The sequence below is a fragment of the Fringilla coelebs genome, assembly GCF_963513975.1.
Source record: "Fringilla coelebs genome assembly, chromosome: 1".
Lineage (NCBI taxonomy): Eukaryota > Metazoa > Chordata > Aves > Passeriformes > Fringillidae > Fringilla > Fringilla coelebs.
In genome coordinates, this window is record NC_140028.1 from 50,074,434 (window position 1) to 50,094,483 (window position 20,050).

General features: G+C 38.6%; 1 protein-coding gene across 1 annotated transcript in view; it reads right to left on the reverse strand.

Annotated features, from left to right (window-relative positions):
* The window catches only part of LPIN2 (lipin 2), a 43,807-nt gene extending 23,985 nt beyond the window's left edge, over window positions 1-19,822 (reverse strand). Inside the window, exons 1-3 of the mRNA XM_084204246.1 lie at window positions 19,791-19,822; window positions 5,706-5,906; window positions 3,238-3,333 (exon numbers count right to left, since the gene is read on the reverse strand). Of these exons, the coding sequence (XP_084060372.1) occupies window positions 3,238-3,333; window positions 5,706-5,897 (288 nt within the window). The 5' untranslated portion in view covers window positions 5,898-5,906; window positions 19,791-19,822. The remainder of the gene's footprint in view (window positions 1-3,237; window positions 3,334-5,705; window positions 5,907-19,790) is intronic.
* Window positions 19,823-20,050: the final 228 nt, after the last annotated feature.

Consider the following 20,050-nt stretch of genomic DNA (forward strand, 5'->3'; position numbering starts at 1 on the left):
ATGCCCAATGGTATGAAGCTGATATCTAGAAAGGAAGCAAGTTCACCAACAATGATTACAAAAAGTTCAGAAAAATGCATGTTAGTATTCTTACAGTTTTCAGACACAAACAACTGATTTTGCCAGCAAGGCAAACACCCAGTCAGTGGAATGTTTTTGAAGTTATCTGCCCTGAGCATGCCAGTTCCAGGCTTATTAAATGTGTTAATGAAAAAAAAGGCTAATTAAATCCACTGCTGTTTATTTTGAAACAGATTCATGGGAAGGTATAGGTTGAAATGGACATCTGGACACCATCTGGTCCAAACTCCTGTCAAAAGCAGGGCCTCAGGTTAGATTATCCTGGGCCTTGTAAAGCCAAAGGTTGAGCATTTCTAGCGAGGGAGTCTATCACTTCTCTAGGCAACTAGGCAACCTATTCCTACTTTTGTACAGAAGGATTTTCCTTATATCTAGCTGATATTTTCTCCATGCCCTTCACCCCACCTTATGACTAGACAGATTTGTGAAGAGAGTGTCTGTTCTGTAACTACCTTGTACGTACTGCAAGACTGTGGTTAGATTCCCCTGAATCCTCTCTAGGCTCAATAGAATAAGGTCCAGCAACTTTTTTTCCTATTTCAATTTCTCCAGCCCTCCACTGGGCTCTTTCCAACTTTCCATGCCTCTCCTGAACTGGCAAGGCCGAAAGTGTGTTCCAGATTTGATCTGACACACACCAGGCTGAGCGGTACAACCCCACATCCCTTCACCTGTTGGCTGTGCTACTGCTGATGCTACCTGGGATGCATTTGCCTTCACTGCAGCCAGAGCACACTGCTGGCCAGGTGATGCAGAGCTGCATTTCATCCAGTCAGATCCCAGCCTGCACTGCTGTGTGTGCCAGCTCACACTTCCAAGACTTACATGAGACTGCATGTGCATCTTAGTTAAACCCGGGTGTGAATCTTGTTGGTCCAGTCTCCCAGCCTGCCAAGCTGGCTCTCTGTGGTGGCTCTTTTTCTGACTTCTCTACCTCTCCTCTCAGTTCAGTGTTATCCACAAAATTATAAAGGTGCCTTCAGTCATGTCATACACGTCAGACAGTATTTATGTAAAGTATCTTTCAAAAAGAAAAAGTCAACCATAATTTACTCACCTTAAAACCAACTTACAAACAACTAACCCTCAACTAATTATAACCCACTGCCCTTTGAAGGAAAAGCTTTAGCTATGGACTGCCTAAGGTTTATTTACATTGTAACAAGACACTGAAACGACACTGACACCTAGTCTGAAAGAAACACTGTGTACGGACAAAGATGAGATGGAACAAAGGCAGAAGAGAATGGAATTTGCATAGTGAAGAGAAAAAGTTACGGAACTCAATTTCATGGTAGAGAATAGAAGTAATTACAAGATGTCTGTTATATTACTGGGCTCTTGTGCAGAAGGTTAGTCAGGAACACTGATGAGACACAGCCAGAGCACTGATACTACTTTTGATGTGCTCTAAGTCTGCTATTTAAAACTAAATTCAAATTTTCATTGAATGAAGAGTTACAGAACAAATTTTGTTCCATTGGCTGTAGAGTGAATAGAGAAAGAACAAAATACAGCCTTATGCAACACTGATGACACACAGATTTTGCATTATGAGAAACCTTGAAATCAAATGCCTACACCTAAACTGAAGTTAATATTCTGCGCAATTAGTGATAAGTAACCAACAACAAAATAAATTTAAAAAAAACACTCAGGAAAAATTAAAAGAAAACTGGCTGGAAAATTGTCCTCATTTACATGGATAGTAGTATTTATATGGTGAGTGGTATTACTTCTGAAAAATGCATCTGAAAATGCAAAGACTGATCCCTTAAAGGACCTTTCTGAATGCCACCTAAGGGGGGGAGAAAAAGAAAGCAATGAGAGGTTTTTGATTTATCCCTTAAGCAGAGCTTCAAGAGGCAAACAAAGATGTTGATCAGTTGCAGGGGAAAATAATGCCTACAAGCAGTAAGAACAACTCAGTTTTGCTTTGTAGCAAATTTGATCTATATTTTCAGCATGAATTACCAGCTTTCAAGAACACATTATACACAGAAAAGGCACTCTTGTTATAAATAAAAATGGAAGCGCAATAGCTCCTTTAAAACACTGCTGTGGACAAAGGCAGCGGTTATCACCCTTCCTTTCTGAAAGTCATGAGACTGAGCAGTTCCCATCAATGTCTGACACAGCCCACATCTGTGAAAAAGTGCTTTCAGTTTTTATTTTAATCATAGTGTACACTGGCACAGAACCCAACCTTCCTCTTGTGCAGGTGTTACGAATCCCTACCCCAAGTTCATTTGGGGTCTTAATGCTTATTTTTTCCTTCCACTTTAAATTGTATGTAACTCCTTTCAATATGAGAGCTTCCTCTGATCCCCCAAAGTAAACAAGTAGCACCCTGAACTAAAAACTGGATCAATCTCATTTCCTTAAAAGACTGATTCCTAATAAACAAGAAATTAATGCTTTATCTTTTACTTCTCTGAGAAAACTTTTTTTCCTCTCTTTTCTGCCCATTTTTCATTAAACCTTTTGGAACCTTGTATTTAGAACTACTTTCCTTCAGACCTGCTGAAAAATGCCAACAGACTCAAAAGCAATTCTTCGGACTGACCAATACTGTGGTTACTTATCTCCCATATCCTTAGGAAACCAGAGTAAAAATGAACAATTATTCCTGTTTCTCAGAGGCTCATTAGCTTCCAGTTGCAAAAGATTCTTGCAAAATAAATTCTCAAGTCAAAGAAGTTACTGTTACCTGGTGAAAGCTTCATAAATAAAATTGTGAAAAACTAGGCTAAAATTTGTAAGGCAAATTAAAAATATGCCCAAAAACCAGACTACCTTTATCAATAGAAGCACAAGCTGTAATAACTCAAAGCAAAAATTATTCTAAGACACAGCAATCAGTACTACTGCAGTCAACAGAATGAATTAACTAAAACAAAAAAACCAAAAAACTTCAGCACATCTTCCAAATAATGCTCTAATTAAAGAAAATAATTAGTTATTTTATTCTTACTGGCAGCAGAATTGTAGAAAGCATCAAGCACCCTGGCAGCATATGAAAGAGATGCTAAGATTCGGTTACAGAAAATCAAGCTTTTGCAGAAGTGAGGATATTGACAACACTGTATGAAGCACTTTTAACCCATTACTGTGTTATTACTACATTGTAGCCATCAAGAAGCACAAAGTCCTTACATTTTCCTCCTCGGTTTCTTGCACAAAGAAAGCTTCTCCATTGTCACCCAATTTCATATGCAGATCAACAGCATCACCATTAATTTCTATATCAATCTGTGGAAAGAGACAATTTATTGTAAATAATTCATCATGGGGAAAGTGCTGACCTCATGGTCCACTTAGCTCTGAGAGAAAACTTTGTTTCACTGTATAAGGGTGTCCTTTTCTCCTCTTTCTGACACAAGTCTGTCATAATGGCCTTTAATTTGTTCACCGGCAAAATACATCATGCTCCAGGCAGAGAGCCTAACACCCACAAGAAAAATAAGAAAAAAATAAACTTGATATAAAGACTGAATCTTGTTCATACAATTGTTGATATAGTCTTTATTTGATGGAAAAATGACTGAGACTGTTCAGATGTTTAAATCTCAATCTGAATTGGGGCCTGGTATGAATCTGAATCCTGAACACCCGAAGTTCCACCAGGATGCCTCCTGGAGGCAGGCTTTGTCTGAAAGTGATAAGACACTTGCCAATTATTTCTGCAACTCAAGTTAGTGTTTCAGATTTTCTTGCTCATGAGTTTATGGGGGTATCACATAGGGCCACAACCCTTCTGCAACCACAGCATTTTCATCAAAGAACAACGTTTTTATTGTACTAAAAAGGTACTTTATACCCCAGAAAACCCAGTATTGGTATTGGTAAATAACCAAACATGCACAGGAACTATTCCCAAATCGTTGAGAAAACCACTTTCCTTTTTCCCCACAATAACAGACTGATTTTGATCTGAAAATCATATATATTTCATTACTGTTTATTTTTAAAATATTTTCTTCTATTTCCAATTCAGCAAGATGAGTTTAAAAAAACCTCCTCATTGCTTTATGCTGTTTTAGACATACAAACATGTCTCAGTTTAGTACCTATACCTCACACTGGTTTCTGGAGACCTCCACAGACACCTGAAATTGAAGCACGGATACTTTGTGTTCCCACACATCTAGGGACTACAAATTGATCTTGGCCTCATAACATGCCAGAGAAAAATGCATCCACAATGCAGTAACAAACACTCAACTATTGAAAGAACTGTGTGAACAGTAACTCCCAGGATGGAGGAAACAAAAAGTAGCGGTCATCTACACAAGCAAAAGCTGAGAATTACACTGACAGTCTGGTACATCAGGTACCAAAAGTAGATTTTTCTACTATTCGACAGCTTTTTAGAGGTACCCAGAAGCTAAAAACTTCTCAAGTTTGGTTCAGCTACTCAGAGGTCTATAAAGACATTCAACAACCTCTAATTTCAAAGACTTGTTGTAAGCATATCTCACTTGCCTAGATGTTAGAAAAAGTACAGCTATATCACCACTTTTGTACCCTGTTGAAAACTGTAATGTAATCTGTCACAAAATTGTTAAGGTAAATAAATTCTTTTTCATCGGCAAGCTCATTAAAATAAACACTAACAAGTGGGAAATCAAACAAAAATAAACACAACACCTGCTACTCACCTGTGTTACTATGACAAACATGCAACTTTAATGCATGTAACTCTAACCATTGACCTTTAACAAAAAAAGGCCCTGACTTAACTGCTCTTTCAGTTTCATTTTATTCTCTTTTTCCAACCAAAATATAAAGATAGGGGTAGCTTCCTGCAATAACCATTTACTCCTTAAAAAAGCAGAATATAATCCTGAGGTTTTATGTCCTGTTTAAATCAACTCATCTTTTGGTAGCTCACCCACATGCCATGCACAGTATTCCTTACTGACAGTAAAGTACCCCTACAACAACTCCATTTTCCAGCCAACCCAACTCACTCTCTTGGCATGATTAAAAAAGCCTATGGGAAGGGGATGGAAGGACAATCTGCTTGGGTAGCACCCAGAATGGCTGGATGGGAAATTGTACCAGGTCCTCTTTCAAACACACCCACAAAGGAACAAAGCATCAGTCTCAGTTTTCACTTGCTTGTGGATGTTATTAATTGCATTTTTCATTGCAAATCAGCCTTGAGCATAGCTACAAGGAGCAATATTTATAATAGGTCATCAACACTCAACATATGCTCTGTTAGTCCTTCAGACATCCAAAAAGAGTTGCTTACATCAGGGATCAGTTAAATAACATAAAGCATTTCTTTCCCAGCATACTTGGATAAGTAAACAAACAGCCCCATGTAAACATTTTAAAACTGTGAAGTCTATATATTGGTATTTGTCTTTTTGCATAGGCCTAGAGATGTCACAGTTTTTCTTTCACGGCATTTTTGCAGATTCCTTAGATTATCACAAGAAGTTCTGTTTTGCATTTGAAAACCACCACCCTGTACAGCATTTATGAGCAACTGTTCTGGACTAAACCGGCCTGCTAACTGGGAATGTGGGGAGCTGGGGAAGGAAGGAAGGAAGAGGGGGGAAAGGAATGAACTGGTCCTCCAAACTTTGTTTTGACCCATTTTCTGAGCTTACCACTTTCTCTTTAGAGCGCAGTACACCAAGCTTCCCAAAGCGGACGTGGAAAGGAGAACACTGGTATGTCCCATCCTGCTGCCGGACCACAATGACATCGATGCACCCCGAAAGGGTTGCCTGATTAATGCCTTTGTACAGCTCCTTCACAGTAACCAGGACCTGTCCTGCAAGTTGCCCCACGTAGTTCATAGTCTGAGACTAAGGAAGAGAAAGACAAAAAAAAAAAAAAGAGTAAATTTAAAACACAGTAGGTTTTTTGAATGAATTTTTTAAAAAACATTTATATAGATGAGCAATGTCATTTATCAATTACTCCATTGTAACAAGCTTTATACAAATGTTTTCAAGAATCAACAGAGGCAACTTTGAGGCAATCCATATATTATTAAAAGTATCCTGAGTTATAAAATGTATTCATAATGCTTTATCAACTTGAATCTATGACTTATTAAATACTTCAAATAAAATTCTGAAGCATATCATTTTTAGACCTCAAAGTCCAGATTTAAGTGATGCTTAATAACTCACATAAGCTTAAAAGAAAAATTCATTCTCCAGAGGACTGCCTGTTTAATACAACCAATCCTATATGGAAAATGGAGATAAGTGTACATAAGGATGAAAAAAAAATCTTACAAGTCAGGAAAAGGTATGTAGAACATACTACATGTAACTTTTCCTTTACAGCTCTGTATTTCAGAAACAGCTGAGTCATCTTAGAGAAATTATCAAAGTGTGTAATGGAAGAAAACAGATACATACATTAATAAGATTATGCTATAGTAAACAGGATAAAGAGCATGGAATCACTAATTGAAAATTCTGTCTAATCCATTAAAAATACTTAAGTAAATGAATTAATTCTGAATGACTGCAAGTCTTTCAGACTAAGAACACAATTTGAACTAATAAGAAATTAAAGTCCAAAGATTTCTCAGAACATCTGAGCTTGAACCGGAAGAGGAGGGAAAACTGTGAAAATGTTCTGATAGAAACCTAAGTGCAACTCTTCCTCATTCTACCTACCATCTTCTGCCTCCCACCCAAAAGTCTGCTACAAGCTCATTTAAAAAACATCCAAGCAAATGCACCCCTGAAGCTAAGGATTTTTAGAACAAAGAACCACTGACAACAAGCAAAATCCACAACACTGAACACATAAAAGAGCCTAAATTATATATATTTTTTTAAAAAACCTATTTTGGAATATTATTTCTAGAAAAAAATCAACAATTATTTTTTTCTTATTTGCACTTCTATTTTTATTAGTCATTGAACAAGGTTTAGAATTCTCCTTAATACCTCTAAACGAAACCAAACTGCATTACAACAGTTCTTCCTACTGATACCACTCAATTGTCTATATAATTAATCAGTTCTCTTTTGAGCCTCCAAAGTCTTCCTTACAGTACCACAGGGTATCTTACACTCACCCAAAAGTGACCATTTTTGTGGCATCTCTATACTGATATAATTGTTAACAGGCAAGAAATCTAAAACTACTTTCACACAGCAGCTGTGGAAACATTTTTCCCCATCTCAGGCTTCTCATACATTACTGAATCATATTAACATTTTTTTTTAATTAATTCCTTCCTCTTCACAAGACTTACAAAGGAAGCTAGAGGGTTTTCAATACAGATTTAACACTGTCTTGAAATTATCCACAGAATTACTATGCTAGGTAACATGCTAGAGAATTTTTTCCCTGTAGCTTGATGATGAAGACAAAAAGAACAGACTGTCATTGAGTGAGTAATGAGATTAGGAGGATGGACTCTCTATCAACATTAGTCATTAATTCAGTTTCATCTGTAAGTAGCTTCACGTACAACTATAAAACTGATTGCTTGATAGTGAAGTAATAGCTCACTCCTGCTAAAGAGGGAAGGTCTCACTTCAGCCTTTCCTCATCTGACACTCTTAATGAGCTGATTTTAGCTCCCTGACACAGCTGGCAAAAGTCTACCATTTTTTGTTGCTGTTTGTTTCAGCAGGTTGTTAGTAAGTTAGATTAGCTCATTAAGCAGAACATGACAAACACCTGAGTCATGAGGCCCTGAGCAGCACCAGAGACCTAAGGGGGGGAAAAAAAAAAGAAGAGGCAGGGTACTGAACATCTTTTTGACAAGTGAGATATTTGCTGCATCTCATGGAACGGTAACTCAGCACTGAGACACTACAGTATTTCTACTTTCCTCTTGAAGCAATTAGTCTTCACCTAATATGACACCCATGTTTAAACTCAATCTCATGAAAAAAGAAAATCTTTAATGCATAATCATTATCATTCATGGCTCTAACTTGGCCACTTCCAAGAGCTGTCTATAGTATCAGCTTGGAAAGAAAAGTTGATTCTGTGTCACCAAGGAGATTGCATTCGTTAAAATAAATGTTTGACACAATCAGGAATAAAAGTCTTTAATAGGGCCCCCGTTCCATGTATTTCATTTCAGTGAACAGGACTTGGGAATTGGGCCTTAGCAAGAAATTCTCTAAGATTTAAGCAGTGACATCTTAACAGATCAAAATTTCACACCTTCTGCTAAGAACTAAGTTCAGATGGTAAATAACATAGTTTTTCTCATATACATGGTAACTTGACCATTGAATTTCACCACACAACCCACACAAGACCAAACCATTCATCCATTTTACATATATTCTTGCCTTTCTGTAGCAAAAGTATCCTGTAGCAATGTTCTCTCTTCTACAGGTATTGGTTTCATTTCTGGAGCTCATAGCACAGCCACTTTTATGAACATACATGCACTGAATAACCTTGTACATTTGAAAGTTCATAACCAGTTCACTCTTACATCTGGAAGAGTCACGAACTTTTGTACCTACTGAGTATTAAAAACATTGCTTATAAGGAAAGTAGTTTTTTATGATCCAAGTCTTAATGTAAACGTTATTTTGTACATTGCAAGTAAGCCAAAGTAGATAAAGGTAATAAACTAATGCCCATTACTGCTTACCAGGCTGCAATTCAGCTTTTAATGTAATGGTTCACTTTGCAAGATAAACCTGTTATATAAGAAGGTTCAAACTGTAGCAAGAAAATGATCAAATAGAAATGAAGTGTCACTACATACCTGAGAAACACACCATTTTATCTCAAATGTCAATAGCAGCCCAGCTGAGAGATTTTAACATTTGTGAGGCTAGGAATGGGGTTGAGCTTTGCTTGGGTTTGTTTGCTTTCCTTAAACATTATTGTATATTGCTGGAAAACTTGTGCTGATCAAGTACAGAATCAGACTACAGCGAGAAAGGAACAGTGTAAAATGTTATTCTGTTCATTTTGCAAATGCAATAGAAATATCCTGATTACAGCATAACCAGTAAGACAAAATATTTCCTCAATAATACTCTTTGTTTCATGTTTAGTAACCATTTCTTAAATATCACTGCCTTGAAAGCAGAGAGCAGTATGCCTTCCTAACCTCCTATAAAAACCTAAAAAACATGCTGATTGCTAGTTTAGAAATTCAGGACAAAAGCCTGTGGAAAAGACAAACTAAGAAAGGGAAGGCAGTAATACTTCACAGTGCTGTTTAGTTTTTATTTCTTTTGATATCCAGAATCTATACATTGCTTTATGCAGTGAAATTCCAGAACTCTGCATAAAAACTGAGGTTAATGCAGCTCACTACTACCTACTCTTCTCAGACAGCAAATTAAAAAGCTATGAATACCTGAGGTATATCAAAGCAGAAACATTCTTTGTGACTTCTGAAGCTCCAGAGAGACTGATTTTTGAATATTTATGCAATGCTACCTAGTTTACAAAAATTCTTACAGATGAATATATTAATACCACTAAGGTAAGTGCAACTGTAATTGGAATGGGGGAAAGAATCTCTATGCCATATCATGAAAATAAGTTTTTTTCTGGCAATAAGCCATTTCACTGCCAAGAGCCAAAACTGAAACTGCTTTGGTTTTTTAACTTTCTTTTCTGAGAGAGCATAAAAGTAAATACAAAATATAAAATATCTACTTCAGCAGTTCGATAACTAAAATGCCTCCACTTATAAAATACTCAAATCAGTACAACTAAAATGAACCCTGAATATGCTGTTTGACTTCCTCATGTTCAGCAGTGGCTCTCAAAAATAATAATTAAACAGTACTCCACCTCAGAGTGTCTGATATGCTTTATATGACAGACAAGACAAAGTTTCAAAACTCATTACCACAAAATGCTTACATTAGCATAACCTGAGCAGGAGCTTTTGTGGATAGGAATTATATGTCTGTATCATTAACAAAGATGTTATTTTAGCTGCCACTAGACCAACATGTTTTCTTTAACTTTTTTTTTGTGTTATTCAGTAATATCCATATAGAGGTGGAAGATGCAATCAAAAGTCTGCCCACAATAGGTGTTTTGTGTGTATATGGAGAACTGCTTTAGTACTGGTAAACTGCATTTTTTGTGTTCTTAAAGCCATCACCTTTTAGTGCACCCATATGAACGTGCCTACTACAAGTGCCTAGCTCAACTGGAGAAAAAAAAGAGTGCAAGTTACTCAAAGGGAAGGTATCAGATTGCTCTAGAGCTATAACTTTAAAGGGCATGAATTTTAACAATCACTGAAAAAAAAAAAAGTTACTTAAAAGCAGATCTTAGCTGCCAGTAGTGTAGCTATTCATACACTCCATTTATTTTGAGATACATTTAGAGTGTTAAAATACATCTAATGCCACATGATGTAAACAGCAAAGAAGTTGTATTTGTTTCAAGAGATTAGGCAGAATAAAATAAAAAACATCCAGAGCAGTGGTTTACCTCAATTTATCTCATTTTGCCTCTATTTGCATACATATAAATTTATGAGGCAGAAGCTTTCTTTAAGCAGAGAAAATCTTTAGCAAGTGTTTTACTAGTTTCTGTTTTGTACTCTGAAAAAAACTGGGGGGGGAAATGACCCCATCAAACAGGATCACCGTAGCATCAGATCTACTCAACAAAAACATCTTTGTTCCCAAGTCAAGATTTTAATTGGGGTTTAGGATTGCTCCTAGTACTGCACAGAGCAGCTATGGAACAAAAATGGGAAACAAAGTAAGTCTGTTGAATGCCTAATTAAACTCTTCCACATGCTATTAAATATAGGCAGTCAATTTTTATATATTTTAACTGTGTTATAGGAAATTATATACCCATATTTAGCAATAAATCTGTCCAACTCACCAAGATTCCAGAAGGAACCTTTTCATGGGCAGCAACATCACTTCTATTTGAGTCATCTTCAAGAACATCCTTTTCTGAGTTATGCATCTCAGAAAACAGAAAACTAACTTTCCACAATACAGGTAAATGAAAAAATTACAGCCATAAGAAAATGTTGTAGCAGCATTTCTTCTCTTCTCTTCTCATAGAAGCAGAAGAACTATGTAAACCTTCTGGTCTCTTAGAGGAAACTGCTTGGTATACATTCCCACGCAGAACTACGAGTAAAAAGGAAGTGCTTCTTTAAGAAAGCTCACACAGAAACTCCCTCACCAATAGGCTTTGCTTGAAATGTCCCAGCCCCCTTGCGCTCCCCGAGATAAGTGACAACACGGGCTGACTTTGCCATATGTTTGCACTGATAGGTGATGATCTTGGTTTGCATCACGTCACATGACTACAGCTGAAGCTCCCACGAAAACAGGGATTTGGTTAATGATTCTTAAGCAAAGTCTACATTAGCTCCCTTGGAGACTTTTCACCCACTGTTGTAACTCCAGCACTGGCAGCAGCACTCGAAGCCCTGGTTCAGCCTAAGTCAAGACTGCCTGCTGACACTCCGTGTGCTGCTCCCTCTGCTGATGGCGTCACTGGGGCAGCCAGTCATGTTTGATACAGCAAATTTCACAACCTTTCAGGGTCTGCTATTCATGAACTTTTCTCCCTCCTGCTTCAAATTGAAATTACATAATAATAGCAAATAGCAAAGAGACAACTGACCTGGTGTCAAGTTTATACTAAACCACAGAAAACTAATGCATAACAAGATGAGCATTTGTTTTCCTGTGGAAATTTTCTTGCTTTCTTCAAACAGAATTGTAAAGCAGTACAATGTGAGTGTGTGGACAAAATATACAAGCTTTTTAAATAACTATGACTCAGAACAGGAATTGATTTTTCATCTGAGGAATTCTGAAACTTATTTAGATAAAACAATGGATGGGTGAAAAAACTTGAGGAAGAGAAGTAGTATAAGGAACCAATTCTGTCCCAGAATGTGAGAGACATTCTCTGAGGACCATCAATATTCCCTCAACATAGACAAGTTCTCACCACCCTAAACCCATGCACCTCCTTCCCACCCGTACTGGGTTACCATGTGTCTGCTCAGAAGACTCTGGAGGATTGCTTCTTGAATTACAAGCTTAAAAAAAAATATCCAGGCATACTATTCCTACTATTATCCTACTACTACTCCTCCTCTAAATTTTGTAAATTCATGTAAAAGACTTTGATGCAAGGAGAGTGAAGCACATTATAGGATGAAGCCAAGTAAGCTTGTAGGTTTCCAAAATAATTAATGAACTGCACTCAAGTCCAAAACTGCATCAGTGTTAATGACAAAATCCTAAATTGAGTGTTGGGATTACTATGTCTACAGTAAGGTTGTAATAAACCGCTACCATCTCTGAGCCCTCTTCTATACATTGAATAAATTCATATTTCATCTGGCTCTTACAGGAAAAACTAATGGGTTGTTTAGCAAACACGACAAGTATTTTCATAGAGTATTGAGAATTATGTGATACACTCAATTTCTCCTTCCTTTTCATCATTCCTTTATCCTGTATGTTCCATTAAAATACAGAATAAAACATACAGTTATGAGCAAAATGGAAGCAAAATTCATATGCCAGTGCTTCTTTTCCAACACTACTGACCTCATTTTATGTTGGGACTTTTTTCTGTGATATCTCTACTATTTCAATATCATTCAGTATTTCAGATGGACACTATTTTCTTCAAAGTTTATAAGAGTGTTTTACACAACAGCTTTTCTGGACTACAGATAAAATTATATCATTGCAGTAAGGTAAGCTTTAGGCAGGTAATAAGCTTTGCACATCTTGTTAGCCCTCTTGTTTTTTATTTCTCAATATTAATAAGGTATGTAAAATATAATTCCTGCTGAGTAAGTTTCAGCACTAGGTTACATACTTACAAGTTGCACAGGAAAATTAGCTTTTATTTTGAAAAGCAAATGCCTCAAATTTGGAAGTGTTAGAAGCAATGTTTTCCATGCAACCTTAATGAAGCTCTTTGGTGTAGGTAGGTTTTCCTGTGGGGTAGTCTCAGGAAGCACTGATGAGTTTTCTCACTAGACTCACATGAGTTAATAATGCTGATCAAGATCATTCACCATCCTATATTTTGTCTTTGACCTGCTCTTTGTGAGTCTACACATTTTATCCTGGTACTCATTAGTCAAAATCCCTGATGGGAAGTATGATTCCATCTTTAAAACATAGTTTTCTGCAGCAATTGTCATAAGATATTCAATTGCATTTCATTTAGTTTTATAGCATCTCAGAGATGCAGTATTTTTTTTCACCTAGGCAATGAAAAATTCAGTACCAATTAGGAATTAAACATGCAGCCGAGTTTAGCTTAGAACTTGATTTTTCAGATAGATTTTCCCTCTTTCTTTTACCTCTTTGCACATTCCCTCAATAAGCTACATTTGCAGTTGCAAATCAGACTTCTTTTTAATGACCATCTGGGATATGTAAAAGTCTGGCTGCCTATGAAAATGACATTTAAGTGATTATTGGACTGTACTGTATAGGAACTGTAGAATAAACACCACCAGAAAACAGCTACAGGACATTCCCCCAACTCTCAGCAGTGCATACCATTCTGAGTTCTGGAAGGCCCTACAAACATAGATTCTATCAGCACACTATTCCAATTCACTCAGAGATCAGAATAAGTATGCCAAGACAAATGAATGGACCAAATCCTTCACTAACTAACATACCCTAATAGATACAGCAAATATGGGACCTTTGTTCATGTTCCAATTGTCTCCTTCACCCCACCTTGTCACACATAATTTTATCTACTATCAACCAAGAACGAAACACCACAGTTCCCAAGGTAAGGATGGGGTGTGACAATTCTTAGTCTTACACCCCATCCTGACACTGGAAAAGGTCCTTTCTCCACAAGGCTCAACTCCAGTTCCAAAATTCCAACACTTCTCTATTTTCATGCATTTTTACACTTTGCTTATTAGGTACAAAAAAGAAGTGGAGGAGTTGCCACTTCTCCTCCAACACAGATTACAAAAATCAGACTGGGGCTGAAAACACTCTTCTGTGCCCAAGTCCTTGGTCCCACAGCCCTGGTCTGAATCATCTGCTTACTGAGACTGGAAATAAAGCTCTGCTCATTCCACATTGTGCTAAAACACATTCAGCACAACACCTCTGATACTTTAAAGTGCAAAAGTCTATCCATTCTCTATATGAACCTAATTCAAAGGTTATTAACTTTGCTAAACTAAAATAAACTTTGACATGACTAACAGAAAACATACTGAATGAACATTATCTGCCTGAGATGCCTCCTGAAAGGGGGACACAAATTTTTCTAGAAGAAAACAGCTAGTTTTTCCTCTAGAAAAGTGGAAAAATAACATCAAAGTCACTTCTTATTAAAAAAAAATTATACACTCGCTAAGATTTTCCATACAAAAGCTGAAGGTACTTAAAATATAACATGGAATTGCATTTTTAATTCTAGCATGTTACATGCAACTAAAAAAGAAATTCTGTTCAACAACGTTGAAAAATACTACTAAGCAGTACTACCTGCAATTCCCAGCTGTTCAAAAAATATAAGAAAAAAAAAGGTTCTAGCACAAGTAATAACAGCAGGTACAAGAATTCAAGCAGTTAATAGATGTTAGAGAAACACTACTGAAACAAAAGTAATGTATTGTTCACTTAGCTGGTGATTAAAAAATAAAATCGAATTAGTTTTGCACCTATGATGCAATATGGTAAATTCAATGCCTTCAAGATCTCCTGTCAGGTGGAATCAAGAGCCATTTAAATCAAAACATTTTGCAGTACAACTTAACTACTTTTTATCACCAGGGGGAAAAAATAGCAAGAAAGGAAATCCACAGTTTATTTGGAGTTAGTGCTTTTGTAATTGTGTCAACAGTTTTATCTGTACAATCTGCAATGAATCACCTGATTTCAGTGTTACAGTATGTGTCCTTGTATTAATTTGAGCATTTTCTTTTTTTAAAAGTTACCCTTTTTTTCTGTTTACAAAGGAACATCAGTGAGGACAAAGGATACTTTAAGAGTTCATAAATTAAGTTTTACCGGCAAAATGATCAGTTCAATCAAAAACTTAGGTCACACACACACAAAATGTTCTTATGCACGTGCAGACCACAACTTCTTTCAAGGTACTGGAAAAAGTAACTGGCTAATCCAAGAGTGCAGCCCTTTGGAATCTGCATGGGCATATCCTACCCCACCCCCTGCCACACTCAAGATATTTCCAGCAACACAGACTCTTGCAAGGCCACATCATCCTTGGCTGAACTTATTTCCAGACATGTAACACAGAAACCAATGTTTCTGAATGGAAATTCCATCAATCTCATTTTTGAATGAGATGAGAGAAAGCAGATGAAGCTTTTACTGTATGTTTCTACAAAGGACTAAGCATTTCCTTAATAAGCAATCCAGCAGTTCCTTATCTTTGTTTCCTCTTTTTAACATTTCTTTCCAGGTGCTTATCTGCCCCAGGTGTATTTAAATTTTCTTGCAACGGCCCAGGGTTTAGAAGTCAAAGCAAAAAAACGCAGTCATGTGTGCACACATGAAATCTAACTATATTTAATCTATCCATGGTAAATAATTTGGTTACATTTAGAATGGATACACAAATATAAGATTTGAGACTAACACAAACCTTCAGGTTGACAAGAACAGAAATAATACTTATTCTGAGAAATACATATATGGAATATTTAAAGAGCTCTAAATATTGCATTTATAAACAAGATACCTTTTTCCCCCACTTGATAAGACGCTTGATAAGATTCTCCATATCGTAGAACTCATGAACATATACCAAAATAAACCAATATCCCTAAATTTAATTTGCATAAGACTTGGCTATATTACTAACAAGTTAGGTAAGAATGCTAGTCTTACAGAATTCCCACACAGATGTATTTACATGATATGTTGGGAAGAGAAAAATTAGATACAGCTGAGCAAAGTGGCATAAGCTTACTCTTTCAGCAAAGCCAATCCACTGCATTATTGAGTTGTAATGACCACAGAGGTCACATCTGGCTGAGGGATCTGCTTGCCCCTAGCACACAGCAGTGTCTGCATTGTCTATATAGGACACAACACACCTGTGTATGGCCTCACAGATTTCTTGTGCTAGCAGGCATACTTTCTCCTTCAGGGAATGAATGGCTTTAAGTCACCATTAAGTACTTTTTTTCTTTAAACCATTGTATTTCACTTCACATCACAAACTAAATTCTAGTTAGCTGAAGGAATCAATTGCTTCCATTTCTAATGGAATCACAACTACAACTCATTATCCGAAGCACTTATATGAAAGCATATTGAAAAGAATCCTTTACACATTTCCTTTAAAAGGCTTTTCATAACCATCAATTCAGAAGTGTACTTCCTGAGGAGACAGCTATGCAGTCTAAAAAAAGACAAGTAAACCTAGAGAGACAGCCTAAGACCAGCTTAGCTGGCTTCAGCCACATACACCAACAGAACTATGTCATCTAGTACACTGCAGACTTTTCTATTATTACTTTGCACATTTACGCTTCTGGTATTGAACTTCAGCACTTCGGATAAAGAAATGGGCCAATTCATCAGCTAAAAATCTCATCTGCTCACTCAGTGCATACAGAAGCAATGAGGAAGTGTCCCTAAGTCCTGGGTAAATAAGTGACTCAGGACAACTGACAACTAATGTCAAATTACATTAGTGCAGAGGTGAAAGAAATTGATTAAAATACTTAGCTAGGAAGGGGAAGCTAGCATCCTTTCTTTGATAATTCCCTTGAAATAGAAACACAAGGAAAAAATTCTCTAAAAAGTGTGCTTAAGCTTTGTCCTCAAGGAGAAAGACAATCTGACTTGACTGAGCATGACAGTTTCATATTAAATCAGTCTGCCTGCCCAAACTGAAATGCAAGCATTAATGTAACAACCAAGATGAGAGAGTAGCTAGGCAGATTAAATGCATTTATAAGTGCCACGTTCTTTGCAAAAGCAGCGACATTTTTTACTATGTTTAAAGTGGATAATTCTATTTTATAACTTAGGAAAAAAACCCCTCTGCTTACCCATGGAACAGTGAGATATGTCCAGAGATGACATCTTTGTATTACTGAAGAACCTTAAACTGTAACTTCAATAAGATCATGAAGAACGTTCTCCAGATACAAAAGTCACTGGGATACAGTTTGCTACTATGCTATGTTCTCAGAATGTGCCCAGTATGGGATGACGACATCTAATATACACACTTCAGACCTGTATTTGATCACAAACACAGCACACACTGTTGTGTATATGCCTGAAAGCTTCTTCACTGTGTGTATCTGTAACATACAGCACTGAATCTCACACCAGAAACGGTCTCTTCACCCCTCTTCAGATGGTTACATAAGAACCTACTGCTAAATCATGATATAACCAATGATTAAAAGTTATTTCATATGTAATCCAAAGCTATTTTAAAAAAAATCCAATTTGTTAGAAATTCTAACTTAAGCACAGATTCTGTGTTCACACAGAGACTGTGAGAAACTGCTTTCCTGTATGCTGCAATCTTGTACTTAAAAGATGCAAGACTGGAAAACAAAAAATTGTGATTAAGACTAAAATTGTGATCTAGACTGACTATTAAGTGTGTAACCATTTTCCAGGAAGAGAAGCAACAACTGCAATTAAATTAACCTCTGGCTTTGACAAAGGTTCCCAAAGTGGCTTTGAACAAAATCCTTTCACCTCTATCTGATCTAGGTTGCAAATTCTCTGAGGCAGAGACCAAGTCATACAGCATGCAATGCAAAAAAGGGCTGCTTGGGGCCTCAAGGTACATATGGAGGTGTCAAGTGCCCTACCTGCAGTTTGGATTTCCCCTTAACTGATCAAGACTTTACACCAGTGGAAGGAAACGCTAGAGGCAGAGAGAAAGGACATAAAATTCACTGCACTGCAAACCTGAAACATTTTATGTGGAGGTTTTCCAAATAAACAATAACAAAAGACTACACATACTTTTGCAACAACCCAAAATATTAAGAACCAAGAAAAAGATGAAGTATTAAGTACCAACAATAAATTCAAACACCATTTCTGTTGTAGGCCATTAAAAAAACTCAAACTTTCTGATATGCTTAACTGAAAAGTTATGACACAAGCTTAAAAATCAATACTGTAATTGCTGACGAGAGCCATTCAGCACTATCCTAGTTATTCCTACTGCAACTAAGAATAACAGCAGATAATACAGCATTTCAAAGTTCCTGGCATCCTGAGATTATTCAGAAACATTTTAACTTCAGCATATCTGTTTAATAGTCTATTATATAACAGTCATATACTTTTACGGAGCACATCACTTTACACCATTCAAGTGAAGAAGTCTTCCTTGATTTTTTTTAAGGGATGGCAAAACTCTTTACATTCCTGTATGTTCTGGAATTCAAAGGAACTCTAGCAGGGACTAGGAGAGAAGGAACAACTCTGGGCCCTGGCTGGAGCTAGCTGCCTAGTATGTATACAAAAAAAATTGGTTATGTATCCACAAAGTGATAGACATTCCCACACCTTAAAAAAAAAAAAAAGAGAAGGCATTTTGTGACCAACAACTTTACATTGTAACTAATGAATACCTGTACATTCTGAAAATACACATAACGCTACAGGGTTTTTTTCTACTTTGAAAATAATAAATGCTCAGTATGCAAAATTGTCCCAGATATATAAAAAACCCCAACCAACCAAAGAAAACCAGAACAGACCCCAAGGAGTTGTACTTGAATAATGCTTGAGGGTTCCTTACAACCTGCGATATTTTATAACTCTAAGGACTACATTTTATAAGGTCTTCTTTCACATCTTCTTAGACAGTATCGTGCATAATAGGGGATACGGCTAACAAATACTTTCTTGTAACAACAGTGGAATTGTGTTTGGTGGGGGGGAGGGGAGAAGGTAACCAGATGATAGGCATGTACAAAGTGCAGCCACAACACAGGTATATTTATGACATCATTTTTCTGGATGGAAATGCACAGGTTTATACAGCATGCCGCCCTGCTCTATCAAAAATCACTGATGCCTGCTACACGCACTCAGTAACCACTTCAGGAGAAGAAAAACGTAGCTCACACCAATTAAACCAGGCGCACACTTGGCAAGACCCCAAAGAGAAGCACACAAAAAACTGCGGGCAGCGTGGCTCCACTTCAGACTCCCCACAGCAGCGGGACAGACACGGGAGGCAGCGGCGGAGCGCCCGGCCGGAGCGAGAGTGCAGCGCCCGGGTTTGAGGGGAAGGCGCTGGGCAGCCAGGCGAGGCGAGGCGAGGCACGGCACGTATCCCGGTGTGCCGGAGCGGCACCGCCGAGCGCGCCGGGAACACCGGCCATCCCGCCACCCCCGTGCTGAGCCGGGGCGGCAGCGCCGGCCGCCACCGCCAGCCCCGCTCAGCCCAGCCGCACACCGGGCGGCCGGGGCACGGCAGGGGTGATTCCCCTTCGCTCCGCCGGCCGGGGCTGCGAGGAACTGCGGGCAGCGCCCGGGCGCCGGCAGTGCCGGCCGGGCGGCCCCGCTCCGCAGCGACGGTTCCGGGGAGGTTCTCATGGTTCACTGCGGGGAGCGAGCCCGGGCCGGCAGCCGGGGCAGGGCCTGCGCCGCCCTCCCTTCCTCCCGCTCCCCGTCCTTCCCTCCCTGCCCGGTGGGCGCCCGGGCTCGCCCCGCACGCAGGCAGGGACACCTCGCGCCGAGCCGAGCCGGCGACAGCGGCCCCTTCCCGCTTACCTCGAGCGAGGCCCGGCGGGAGCCGGCGCCGGCCGAGGAGGGACGGACGGTGGCTGGATGGAGGGATGGAGGGCAGGAGGGAGGGACGGCAGCGGGCAGCCGGGGGAGCCGCGCCCGGGCGGGTGCGAACTGCGCCAAGCGGCGGCCGTTGCTGCAGCGCGTGCACGCGCGCGCTCCCGCTGGCGGCGGGCGGCGGGGGCGCGCCTGGCCCGGGGCGCCACGTGACCTTGGAGCGGCGCCGGGTGGGGGGGGGGAGGAGG